This window comes from Diplotaxodon limnothrissa, linkage group LG7, assembly GCF_057381915.1.
Source record: "Diplotaxodon limnothrissa isolate DT_005_m linkage group LG7, D_limnothrissa_male_GT1.1, whole genome shotgun sequence".
Lineage (NCBI taxonomy): Eukaryota > Metazoa > Chordata > Actinopteri > Cichliformes > Cichlidae > Diplotaxodon > Diplotaxodon limnothrissa.
Window position 1 is genome coordinate 35,266,368 of NC_140602.1, and position 14,032 is coordinate 35,280,399.

A 14,032-nucleotide genomic window follows, 5' to 3' on the forward strand; every position below is an offset into this window, starting at 1 on the left:
GGTATATGAGGGGAAGGGAAAACTTAATTTTAAAGTTTCTTACACTGGTAATTACACATGGGTGCAGGCTGTATTATAGAGTATCCCCTCTTGCCTTTTCACATTAATTACCCTTAGCTGGGGTTGTCTGTATTTTTTGTAATTTCAGGAGAATTACATTGGAAATAAACCATAATCTAAAGCCCATGCAATTGAAATGAACAGATCTTGGTATATGGCTTCATTTCGCTAATCACTGTGTCCTTTTTTGGAAGCTGATGATCACATAATCAGGAAAACACTGTGCACTGTTATAACACGGGGGGATTGAACATGTAATAGTTCCCAATCCTTCTTAATTGGGATCAAGCGTTGTTGTGAAGTATTCTGGAGTTAAAAGACTAACACATTCACCAAAAGGTCCTCAGAGTCCAGAAGTACCCCAGACAGAAAGATTATTGAAAGCCCAGGATATACTGTAAGTCACAGGAACAACTAGACAAGACTGATTGGGAAGCTTTTCACTAGCGTGTGTGCGCTTTGCATTGACATTCATGCAAATGCAACACATTGTGTAACTCCTTTTTTCTTTACATCATCCACAGGAGCAGCCTACCTGGAAAATGCACTTTCTGTAAATTGTTTTGTTTGTGCATTTACCACTGAGGGGGAAAAAAGGAACTCGGGCAGAATCAAAGTTGGAGGAAGGACAGCCGAGCTTCCCTCTAGTCCAGTTCTCTCTGTCCAAAAGATGTCAGCATCCCCTGCCAGCACCCTAGGAAGGGGAACCAAAACCTCTAAAGCGTCAAAGGATCATAAAAAGGTGAGTGGATCATTTCAAGCAAGCAATGGAAAAATCTTCAGGTAGGAACAAAATTACTCCCACCCAAGTCATTGCTGATGTCAAAACAGAAAATATCTGCGGTCAAACAGAACACTGAAACCAAAGGTTGTTTTTTTTATTTGAGAGTCTAAATGTGAAACTTATTATTTTCTTTCCTGAGCTATTTATTTTAATTATTGACTACACCATGATCTTGGGAAAAATAATTAGTAGCTTAAAGGGGTAATAAAAATCCAAAAAGTCATACAGAAAGTCATGTGCAATATTACTTTAAGTCAAATGAAGTGCAATAACGTGACTGCAGCTACTCTTTCATCAGCTGTGTTATGTAACAGAGCTGCTCTGTGAGGTAGGGAACAAGTGGTGGGAAAATGGTGTGATTAGGCTGATCGGCTTCACACTCTGGCTCGCAGGAAAAAGCTCTAAATAAGTTCTAAAGTAAAATGTCTGCTTTTCTTTTAATTGGAAAAATTAATTTACAGGTATTAAGGCTTCGTTTAGTATTTGAGGTTGTCCTGAAGTGCCGGGAGCCTGTTCCAGACTTGCAATATAATCAAAGCAGTTTATTTTAAATGATTTGTTTATTTTAATTATTTTCTGATATAAATGAAGACAATTGTTTTAGTCACACTATATCGTTACATTTGGTCCACAATGAAATGCTGTGACTTACTGTAACACACTATGGCGTTTAACTGTGCCCATAATACAGCCTCACAGAGCACCAGGTGTCACTTTGAAAAAAATCCAGAATGAGCCCCTGTTAAAAACAACAGACATATTTTGTATCTGTTTGGTATCTTTGTATCCATACACAGAATCTTACCAAAACAAAAACAAAAAGAAATGCTGACCATTAAAATCTGTAGGGATGATTATAATTTTGCATTTAGCACAATTTTATCATTGAAGACTGTACTTTATCACAGGCAGTATAAAAGATGGCCATAACACCCATGGCATCACCCATTGTTTTAGGTTTCTGCAGTTTTGAAGCCCCAGTGTTAGAATTTTAGGCCATATGTTTTGTTTTTCAGTATTAAGTGACTATAAGTGACAATGGGAATGCTAACTTTTGGAGTACCAATTGTATTCTCATTGGCTAATCACTTGTTAGCTACATCCATGTTTTATGCTCTCTATGCATGCAACACACAGATACACATGCAGGCTAATAACAGGGATACGTAACAGAGTAACAAAATACTGGAATGTTTCTTATCAAAATTAAAGCAATAGATTCTTGGAAAGTTCAAAGAGGAGATAATAACAGTGAGCTCCATGTTAGCAGAGGAGAGGCCTAGCTACCTGAATCGGGAGATCTGTCAGGGAGATCAGAGAATAAAAATAACTCCCTCATAAAGGACAAAATATTTTTTGTGGTACCAGGTGATAAATCTGTCTTTTATTGCTGTAAACTTGTACATTTTGAGAAGAGAGCCAACCTGAAGTGATCACTAGAGAAACTACAGTTTCTGGTTCTTCAGTGTTAGCTAAATTTTATAGTTTGCTGTTTGTGTTTCACATGCTTCCTACATCAAAAAGCTTCAGCTTACTATCCTCTTTGTATATTAACACGATATCTAAAAATGATATAAATAAGACCATTAATCTAGCTAATGCTGTCCTCACTGTGAGGCAACTGTAAGCACAGTTTTACTTTGAATTAAATGCTAACATGCTCATAGTTACAAAACAAACTAAAGGAGCCATTATTGGTGATGTCAGCATGCTAACAAATACTGGAGATTAAAATTCCTACTGAGAGAAGCTTGCCAATGCTATAGCTAATCCAGTGTTGAGGTATTTTTGCACCGGACCAAAGTGTTGAACAACGATAAACTATGTTACAAAGAAAGCAAGAAAATGTGCAACTAAGTGCCACAAAAAAAATTCCTAATTCTAGGATGTCTAATTTGTTTGTTAGCCTACACCAGCTGCACTCAAAGGCGCCATCCAGCTGGGCATCGGTTATGCTGTGGGAAACCTCAGCTCGAAACCAGACAGAGATGTTCTCATGCAGGACTTTTCTGTGGTGGAGAGCGTCTTCCTGCCAAGGTACACTCACATTTGCACTGCAATCCTTTCAGAGAATGACCAATGCACATGCACAGGGATTTCCCCCCCATATATCTAGGATGTTTTCTATGCATGTTAGGTTTACTCTGAAATGTCAGGGAGTTTAATTTTATCACTACCTACCAAGGAACTGAATGCATTTTTGGGAGATTTGAGTAAGCTTTAAATCCCAGATTGGCCTCATTACATAGCACATCAAGTCACAATCCAAGTACTAAGCCTAAACCCCAAAATGAACCAAAACTATGTAAGTCAGCTAAGTGTGACAAGTGTGGGAGAAAGTGACGATGTCACTCTCTCCCAGCCTACAAAAAAAATAAGTTGACTACATATTACCAACGAAAGAAAGAAATGCAAATTATTATTATGAGAAATCTTACTCTAAGTTATTTAAACAAACACAGTGGCAGCCAACCTGTATTGCTGTTAAGAAAAGAGGGAAGTTACCTTTAGAAGTGTGCAAATAATCACTTGTGGGTTGACAGAAACCACATGTTTCAGCAACCCCATTATTTCTCAGTAGGCATTTTGCACTTGGTCACTAGAGGAAGATAATACTGCAGCTGTTTCTTTCCAGTAGTTCATTTCATGGATATCAGCTATCAGTAATTTTCAATAGTTACACCTGTGCATTTCTAACCATGACCTGTTACATGCTCATGTCACAGTGCTCCTAAAAGTTGCAAATAGCTAGACTAATGAATATTTTGTATGTGTTCCAGTGAGGGTAGCAACCTGACCCCGGCACATCACTTCCCAGATTTCCGTCTGAAAACATACGCCCCACTGGCTTTTCGCTACTTCAGAGAGCTCTTTGGCATCAAACCAGACGACTATCTGGTGAGGGTGGAGACCCAAATTCACATTCTGGCTCACGACAATGTGGTGTAAATTTCCCCTGAGTTGATTGCAAAACATTGTTCGGCTTAAACTGTTGCCTCACTTTGAATTTCAGTACTCCATATGCAATGAGCCGCTGATAGAGCTGTCCAACCCCGGTGCTAGCAGTTCCTGGTTTTACCTCACCAGCGATGATGAGTTCATCATCAAGACAGTGCAGCCTAAAGAGGCAGAGTTCCTGCAGAAGCTGCTTCCTGGTTACTACATGGTGAGCTACTAAATAAACAAGTCTTAGCACATTTGCATTAAAGCCATACAGCAACATATGTTTGCATTACTCAAAGCAAGGTAAAGGGCGGGAGGGGGGGGGGGGGGGGTTATTCTGGCCACACATGAAGTATTGTGTAAGTGCAACATACAGTTCCATACTACTAGTAATTACTTAAGTTTTAACAGTTCGCTCAAGCTGCTTTATATGCTAATGAAAAACACTCAACATTATTAGCGAGAACCCCACCTATTAAAATTAATTGGTGAAAGTGGTGAGAAAGAACACCTATTTGACAGGAAGAAACACCCAGCACAACCAAGTTCAGGGAGGTGCAGGAGTTAACAGATGGTCAGGATCACACAATCCATCCCTAATTATAATCTTTATTAGAAAAGAAGATTTCTGTCGGCTGAACCTAAAATGGAACTGCTGTGCACATGCATCAGCACATGGACATGACTAGCTAAAATGTTACTTTTGGGGAAAGGGAACTGATTACTATATCACCTTTTAATATGCCACTGATATAATCTACAGTTCCCAAAATGACCTGTTTACATGTGTATGTTCACATTTCTTCTCCGACCACTTATTTTGGACTAATTCCTATTTGAAAGTTGCAGTTTCAGTCTTTCTCTTCTTAAATTGACTTAAAATGGACAATAAAATGATTCATTTGGACCAATATTATCAGGGACATTTACTCCTTCTCTGTTTATCACTTAAAAAAACCCATCATCTTTGTTATTGTAGAATCTCAATCAGAACCCGAGGACGTTACTGCCCAAGTTCTACGGCCTCTACTGCATCCAGTGTGGAGGCATCACCGTTCGAGTGGTGGTCATGAACAATGTGCTGCCGCGAGCCATGAAGATGCACTACAAGTACGACCTGAAGGGATCCTCGTACAAACGCCGTGCCTCACGCAAAGAGCGTTCCAAGCCCTCACCCACATTCAAAGACCTGGACTTCCAGGACATGCACGAGGGCCTGGTCTTTGACCCGGACACATATAGTGCCTTGATGAAAACCTTGCAGAGGGACTGTCGGGTATGTTTACATGAGGATGTTACATCCATTAGCAACTATGTGTTGCATTCAATAGATAAATATTGAATGGAACACCTTTAAGATGTGCATTTTTACTTGTCGGATATATCAACCGCTAACATTTTTAAAGATCACAAGTCAAAAATGTACTTTTTTCATGATACTTGAAACAACATAGTCTAACAACTTAATTAAAAAAAAGATTGCCTTAAGAGGGTTGCTAGCTCATCATTTGGGGACCATTAAAACCGTAACCTTTGTGTTGTCCTCGGGCAAAAAATGGTCCCTAGGTGAATGGCAAACAAGTATATGGGAATCCCGAGGACACCAAATCCAGCTAAACTACCATTTTTATGTTGTAAGCCACATCCACTAAACTGCTGGCTAGTGAAGTAGATTTAGTGTTTAGTCTAGCATGCCTTCAGCAATACATTCTCATCCTGAGGGCTCACATAATGCGGGGTTATCCGATGCTGCTTGCATCTCATTTTTATGAACATCGTGTGTGTCAGGATGGCAAAGTTGGGAGCTGAGTTGTAATGCTCCCATTTTAGAGACACTGGAAGTTTTTTAGTCAGGAGGCTATGCTTAACAGTCCGTTTATACCTTTTTATTTTGCTTTGTTTTTTGCACACTCGCTAATTAATTTTCTTTTGACGCGTTTTTTTTTTTTCTTAATTGTAGGAGTGTCCTGCTGTTTAGGCATGGCAGCAGGTTATTGTCTGTTGTAGGCGCTGCACTTTGCGGTTGTGCATTGTCGCAAGGGTATAACATCAAAGTTATGTGGGCTACAACTGCTGGTGTCTTTGCTCTTTTTAATCAAGTGAAACTGAGTCATTAAAAGCAGCCATTGTTTGTGTTTCTCGCGCCCTCTTTAATCTTTAATCTTTTGTTTTTGCTTCTCACTCGTCCTCCCCTGTTGTTCACAATAACTTTTGAACTAATCATCATCCTACCTACATTTATCGCCCTTTTAACCTCACTGTTCACTGTCCAGTCAGACCTCTCATATCATCAGTTGCAGATATTTTAACTGTTCCCAGAATTAGATCTAAGGGTGCCCAAGGTGCTTTCAGGTATTTGGAAAAACCTTTTTATGTACACATGCCTGCATTCAGTATGTTTTTGTTATTGGTTTTTGTTCTAATTTGTCTTGCTTTATTATAGTTTGCTGTTTTCACTGAGTTTGGCATTGTAAACCTACACTGGTTTTCATGTTCTCCTGTGCTGAGCACATTGAGTTTGCTTGTAATGAAATGTGCCATATAAATGAAATTGCCATTGCCATCATCATAGGGCGATGCACTGCTGGAGTTTCATGGGATTGCACAAACATGGGACCATAAATCCTACAATAGGCACTTAAAGGTGCTTGGTTGGGTTAATTACAACCACTTGGTTTGAGTTAGGATGATATCAGTGTTTGATTTACATTGCATGTACCTTGCTTGCAGCTCAGACATGCTAATAACTTTGACACAGTAAGAACATCCTGTTTTCATACATGAGCTTTTGACAGTGTTCAGAGATTCTGGTCGGTTGACCTTTTCCACATGTTGTGCAACAATAAGAGATGGTTTGTCTGACATGCTCAGAACTGATTTAGGCGATATGACACAAGACACCTGATGCTCACTAGCTGTGAATTATCTCGCAGGTTTAATAGGATCTTCCACAAAGCTTGTTCTTAAGAATTTGGAAGGTAAGTGTTGCCCAAATTTCGAATGCTTAGCTATACTCTCTAAAAGGAAAGGTCCCAGAAAATCCCAGTTATTCCAGAGCTCCAAACTAAATGGTCATGAGGATAAAACTTTTATCAGAAAAACATCACTCACTTGGTTTTTATGCCAAAATAAACCCAAAATCCAGAGTTTATATTCAGCCAATGATAACTGCGCAATTCCCCTACTTTGATAACATCACACAGGCCAGCACCTGGAACTGTGTCCCTGTTTGTTATTCCCTGAGCTGTTTTGATGACTGCATTAGTGCATGCCTGTTGTTTCATTAGCGAGAAACAATAGTGGTCACTTGATGAAGGATTAGCGTGCAGCAGAGCGAAACACCTGACTAATGGTCAGGCGGAGCAGCTGGACGCTAAAGCGCAAACTGGATGTAATACGCTCATACTGGGCTGCTGTATACGACCTCAGTTAGTGCATTAGGTAACGCAGCACATTTTAAGGCCCTCTTTATTTACAAGAGGTACTTCGTGACATAAGTGCTTGGTCAGAGGGATTGAGGCTTATGCTTTACTGTATTTTTGCTTATAGATCCAGGGTTGATCTCTGGGAGTGGGACTTCCTTCAAAGTAAAACTTTTTATTCATTTATTTTTATAAAGAAAATTGAACTGTAGGTGATTTTTGTTTTATTTTATTACTCAAATTATTATATTGTTAAAACCACTGAGTAAAAAATGTGGACATATATCAAAAAGGTGATATAATAAACAAAATAATGACGGGAAATTCTCTATTGCCTTTGTTTGGTGATCTGAAACATTTAAGTGTGACAAACATATAGAAAAAATAGGAAATCAGAAAGGTGATTGCAGCTGATTGCTTGACAGATAAGCAAGCATTCGTGCAGCTCTGTGGGGTTCATGTCCGTATCAAGTAGCTTTCTTTAGCAGGCATGTCATTTGTAACCTCCACGTGGCTAACCTGTTAGCTCATAAATGCCAATAATGGAAGGGTTTAGGTATGAGGTCTAAGTAGGGAACAAATTAAAGTATTGACCTCTTTCTTTTTGGTAGATTAAACGTCAGAGGATCACCAGATCATTCTGAGGGATAAATAAATGTTTATTTGCTCAGACAAAATCTCATTAACAGTTGGCAAAATTTCCTGTTCAGCTCAGCTGTGGGATTCAAATGAAATATCTCTTTATTTGGGAATATAGAGAGATACTAGGCCTATGTAAGCAACTAGAAGCCTCGGACACACATAACCACAAAATGTCTAATACCGCAGGCTCTGTTCTGTAGGCTCGATTGACCCTTTTAGTGGTTCGTGTCTGTATTTCGTTACACGAGTTGCCTAAACAATGACTGATGTGAACTTTACCTCATTTTAATGTTTTGATGATTTGATTTCAGCATGCCATAGCCACCATTACTTCATTCATTTTCCTCTACTGAAAATACAACACTAATTCAGATTTATTTAAATGAAGAGTAATGGATTATTTTAATCCCACAGCTGTTCTGTTAGCTTTGTTTATTTTTATAATGTAAATCTTTCATGGCCTACCGCATTCAAGGTCCACCAGAAGGTCTGTAGTGTGCAGGTCACACTGTGACATGCTTTTTGATGCTCTAAAGGTGGGCATTTCAGAATGGGAGTTTCTTTTAAACAATGCCACTGAAGTAGTTGCAGGTTGTTTGTTTGGCCAGAACCTTATAGTGTCCCTGTAAATCAGTGGGCTCTGGGGAACTTAGTGTCATGGTTTCAGACCTGATAGCCACTAGCATGTGTAGTATTTAAACAGTTAAAAGAATGGAAGGTTAAAAAATTTTAGCGCTGACAAACTAATTATTAAACATTAAAGAAAAATTTTTAATTTTCAAAGGGGGTTCTTAAAATTTGATTCCCTGAGTTCAGTTTTGGTCTCTTATCAGGTCCTGGAAAGCTTTAAGATCATGGACTACAGTCTCCTGCTGGGGATTCACGTTCTGGATAGGAAGCCGCTGAGCAGAGGAAGCAGATGTGACAGCAGGAGAGGACAGAAAGTCCTCTACTCCACCGCCCTCGAGTCCATCCAGGGGAATGTCAAGGACCCAGAACCAGTGGCAGATGATGACACGTAAGTGGACACTTTGGACTAAGCAGCACATATGATAGAGGAAACCTTTTTTAACATCTCACATCACAAGTTATTTTTATCTTAAAGTAAGTATTACCATATACTTTATACATACTAGTTTGCACACAGTCAAATCTAATAAGAACGGTTTGCTTCATACTAAAACGCCTGTTTTTAGGTCTTGTTTCCCTTATTTTTCTAGTGGCTTTTTTTTAAAACCCCACTGCTCGCTGATCTGGTCAAAAATGTAGAAAAGCTGGACATTCAAAAGCATAATTTCATTTAAAAAACTGTAAAATTATCATAATTTTTTTTCCAGATTGGGTGGAATTCCTGCCAAACATAAAGACGAGAGTCTGCTCATCTTTTTAGGAATTATCGACATTCTTCAGTCTTACAGGTGAGCTCACAGCATTAACATGCACAAAAATAACATGCAGAAGACAAACTGTCTCATCATCCTTACTCAGCTGCACCTGGATCAACCATCCCCATGCAGCATTACAGAAACATTTGTAGACTTTTTTTTTTCAAATTCATTAAAATAGGCAAAGACATGCGACTCTTTTTTTGTTTGTGACTCTTGTTTCCTTGGCATTATTATTAGTTTATATTTTATGATTCTCAGGTTTTCATCCTGTTTTCCTGCTTCAGAAACATTTAAATTAGTTTAAACACTCATTACTGGCTCAGTAAACACAGGCTATATTATTTGTTATTTATTATTTAAACTTGGAAAATCTACCAAAATGGGATCTGTCCCCATCTCTCATGGCAAGATTGACACAGTCATGGCTGTGAGGCACGGCTGCAGCTCAGGCTCAACTTGGCTGAGGTGGCCTTCCAAGTCCAAAACCCACAACTAAATTAAAGAGATGCATTGCAGCAAAGCCATCAGAAGCATAGAAGGCATGTAAAAGCTGGATTTGCAACAAAAATGGATGAACGAATACCAACAGCTGTGACAGTAAATTGTGTTGAAAAGATATAATTTCAGGTAATACCACTTTGTACCACAAGATGGTGCAGTCAGGACAACCGTTATTCAACCAGGCAAGTCCTTAATAAAAGCACATTCTTATTTATAACTGCAGCCCCTAGAACAGGGGTGTCGAACTCCAGGCCTCGAGGGCCGGTGTCCTGCAGGTTTTAGATATCACCCTGGGTCAACACACCTCAATCAAATGATTAGTTCATTGACTCTGGAGAACTTCAAGACATGTTGAGGAGGTAGTTTAGCCATTTAATTAATTGTTGGATCAAGGACACGTCTAAAACCTGCAGGACACCGGCCCTCAAGGCCTGGAGTTCGACACCTGTCCCCTAGGGGAAATAGAGGTATTTAAAAGGAAATCTAAAAAGCTAAACAGCTCACGTTTATGTGAACATATACGGTTAACCACTGCCCCCTGGTGGTGAAAAGCAAGAACAAAAAAACAAAAATTTCAAGGCTGTGCAGCACAACCTTGCTAACCACAGTGGCTACCTCCATTTTATTATATACAGTCTATGGTCGAGAGCAAGCATAAATATTTACACAAGTAAAAATGTTACATAATGAACTCATTTGATTTTCAATTTTTAATCATTTTCAGGTTCGTTAAGAAGGTGGAACACTCCTGGAAGGCTCTTGTACATGACGGGGTCTGTAATACTTCTTACTTCTCCTTAACTCCAGGCTGTTTTATCCCTTATGTATGCAGCTGCTCACACGTGTGCCCTGTTTTCATTTCAGGACACAGTGTCAGTGCACAGGCCCAGTTTTTATGCAGACAGATTTCTGAAATTCATGGGCACGACTGTTTTCAAGAAGAGCCATCGTAAGTCATGCTAACCTGCCACCATTCTGTTTCCTGCATAAACGCAGCTTTTGTTTTAAATTCTTTCTCTGTGTGTTTAAGCTTTAAGGGGAGCATCTTCAAAGAGGAAGAAGAACTCTCTTTATGCAAAGTCAGTCTCCCAGGAGATTCTGTCACCGCTGAAGGAGATGAAGGAGGAGAAGAAAGCCCAAAGCATGGACAACCTGGATGGAAACTGTAAGCTGTTTCTTTTGTTTATGTTTGTTTTATTAGAAGCTTTGCTTGACTTGTTCGCTGACGGTGTGTTTGTTTTTAACAGTTTACAGTTCCTCCAAACAGCCGGATCTTCTACCTGAGTCTGCCGTTTCTTTAAAACTGAGCGGAAAAGAGGAAGAAGACTATGAAAACAGGTACTTCACATGTACTGCTTTCAGATCAAAGCCCAGTTTTCAGAAGAGAAGTTGAAAAGTTGATATTTTGATCTGATTCACACTGACACAGACATGAAAGTGTGTAACCATTGAGATTATTTTTGTGGACATTGTTTAACTTGCACATATTTGAAGCCTTGAAATTTGGCCGTTGCCATGTTGTTGGAGCCATAAAGGACCATATTTGGATGACAGGGTGGTGAACTATGTTATCAGGAAGCTGCTCAAAAAGGCTTTAGTGTATGGGGATCAACTTCCTTATGGAGCCAGCAATGAAGTGGCCATTTGAGGAATTGTGTGTTTTTAGGAGTTGCAGTTCATTTTCAGCTCTAAAGTTTGCTTCTTGTGGCTTGTGAGCTGCAGTTTTTTTCCCCTGCCACTGATGAAATGTTCCAAATAACTGTGTTTTTACTGTTTTCTAAAGAGCTAAAGCTACATCTTTCTTTTGATATTCAACAATATATTCTGAGAGGATGCTGAACGATGAATGATGATGTAGACATTAACTCGGCTCATACACAACAGTAAATTGTATTTCTATGTTGCAGTGAAGACCGACGAGCCTCCAGTTCAACGATTGCTCTGGACGATCCACTGCCGTCCCTCAGCAGAAGCCAATCTGACTCTGAACTGGATGTCTACTTGGTAAGCCATGTAATTTCAATTGCAGAGTCTTAATGGGTTCTGTAATGCTATAGCTTATCGTTAGAATACAAGCAACCCAGGCCCAGCACCGAAGACCAGTAAACATTTAACAAGCAATCCAGTCGGAGCCCTGCTGAATGAGGCTCAGACTGGCTCCTGAAAAGAAAGTGAACAAGATTATTTTTCAAGCTGAAGCTTTAACATCCATCTGTGGTTGTACACCCCTCACTCAGTACAGCATCAAACTGAATTATTTAGCTAGAGAACAGATCTCAGGCTACATTCACTTGTCACACAAGGGGGAGGAGGGGAAAAATATTCAGGGAGGTCAAGCTCAGATGTTTCTATGTCCAGAAACGACAGTTTAAATGTTATCAGCCCATTGAATTGTTTGAATAGTTCCATTCGTGTCACCTCATCTGTTTCATTCAGTCTTAGAAACAGAAAGTATACATCTGGTGGTCATGCCAAGAAGTGACTGTAAAATCTCCAATTGCAGATACCGTAGCAATTAAGTTATGCTTTTGGTGCCTAAAATAAACTACCTGCTTAGGTTTATTTTATTTTGGGGTTTACATCCAACCAAACAGCTCATAAAAATCGCTTTGTGCATAAAAGCTCCAAACTTTTCGATATATTCTCACATCCATATGGGGTCACTTGCAACATTGTTTGTTTGGCACACGTCTTTCAAGACATTGCTTTACCAAAGACCATGAAAGATAAAGCCACCAACACCCACAAACCCACCCATATTTTAACCATGCATTTTGAAGCTTTCATACTAGTGTTTTTGGTTGCAACCATGTAGAGCCATTTTGGAGTCAGGTGGTTGGAGCACTACATAATCAAGTGCCAAGTATGGCTGGCAAGCCGATAAACTGTATATTCAGTTCAGTGCAGTGCAATTGAGTTTTATTATATATATTTAAAGCAACAAAGCGCACCAACAGTCACCTAAAGGCGCTTTATTAAACACCAACAAGCAAACAACCCAATTTGATCCAGCACGTGGAGAAAGTGGGAAGCAAAAACTCCATCTGTACTACAAGAAATCTCCAACAGAACCAGGCTCAGGGAGGGGCGGCCACCTGCTGCAACCGGTTGGAGATGAGTGGAGGAAGAGAGGACAAAAGACACTGTGGATGTATACGTCTAAAGCACAGTCTCATATCTCCTCCAAGAGACAGAATAATATAAAACTCATGTAAAACCTTCTTGGATGACCCTTCCTTCACAGGAAGTTCCATTATTTGTCACATAATATCATTTTAAAAAGTATCCAAAAGTTCATATATGTTCTAGAGGTGTGTGCTTTAAACATGAAAGTCTTTGGGGACTTGCTCACTTTTAGAGTCAACCTCTACTGGCCATGTTTGTGAAAAATCCCAATTGACAATGACAATAAATAAATAAATACTAAATACTAAATACTAAATGAGGTGATCTCTGAGTAGACTTTGTAGGATGCCACCTTTTGGCCGTTTAGTGGGCTCATAATGTTTGAATGGATGCCTGAAACTATAGGCTTCAACTAGGGCTCATTAAGGGGCTCATTAAAACCCATTAAGACTACCTTATAAGACAAAGTCATGACAACAAGATCAACTCTGTTGTTGAGATATTATATTTAGTCCTCATAAAATTACATAAAAGAAGCCATAGTTAGTTGTTCTGCTGTATTTAGGAACACTGTGCACAATGAACTCAGGGGTCACTGGGTATCTCTGCATTTTCAGCCTCACACAGTCTCACCCAGGCGACCCAGCTGGAGCTGATCAGTCGTCAATAAAGTGTAAGCAGCAAATTACACCGATAATACTTTCTTTTAATTTGTACTGATCCTGTGATTGTGGCAAGAAGATGTGGAGGCTCTCATGATGTCATATTTTAGCCCCGATAAAGGCGCTCCATGAACAGAATAGAATCACATAGTGATTCATGACCATAACAAACTGACCTTTATTCATAAGATGTTACTACCTAATACATGCTAACATTTTCTTGCTCAACACTCACATGCAATTTATCTCATCTTCTTGGAACTCTCTTCTTTGATGGTGATAGCCCTGGGGTCCTGAAGCCCCCTCTGACATCCACTCTGTGTGACTCAGCTGAGTCCAGTTCCCTCCTCCCTGCCCCTCGGTCCTTGTGTCAGCCTAAGAAACCTTCATGTATTCTTTTTTTTCTACAGCACTTCTCTTACATAACCACAAAATCCTCATTCAGGCTTATATGAAGCCGTTCTTCAGTCTACATTAAGCGGTCCCACTCAGGCTCTGCAGGAA

At 39.5% G+C, this 14,032-nt stretch overlaps 1 protein-coding gene across 1 annotated transcript; it reads left to right on the forward strand.

Annotated features, from left to right (window-relative positions):
* The first annotated feature begins 730 nt into the window (after window positions 1-730).
* Window positions 731-13,522, forward strand: pip5k1ba (phosphatidylinositol-4-phosphate 5-kinase, type I, beta a). Its single transcript, XM_085357992.1, has 13 exons — window positions 731-802; window positions 2,751-2,881; window positions 3,625-3,742; window positions 3,858-4,010; window positions 4,767-5,063; window positions 8,685-8,869; window positions 9,189-9,269; window positions 10,465-10,513; window positions 10,605-10,689; window positions 10,771-10,905; window positions 10,988-11,078; window positions 11,648-11,744; window positions 13,484-13,522. Exons 1-13 carry the CDS (start codon window positions 731-733, stop codon window positions 13,520-13,522), a joined length of 1,533 nt encoding a protein of 510 aa, XP_085214118.1.
* The last annotated feature ends 510 nt before the right edge of the window (window positions 13,523-14,032 follow it).

What these genes read in the sequence shown, in the direction of transcription:
- pip5k1ba (XM_085357992.1), top strand. Translation starts at nt 731, where the DNA reads ATGTCAGCATCCCCTGCCAGCACCCTAGGAAGGGGAACCAAAACCTCT. An exon ending in GAGAGCGTCTTCCTGCCAAG is followed by an intron (nt 2,882 to 3,624) that starts GTACACTCACAT and finishes TATGTGTTCCAG; the next exon opens with TGAGGGTAGCAACCTGACCC. An exon ending in CCAGTGGCAGATGATGACAC is followed by an intron (nt 8,870 to 9,188) that starts GTAAGTGGACAC and finishes TTTTTTTTCCAG; the next exon opens with ATTGGGTGGAATTCCTGCCA.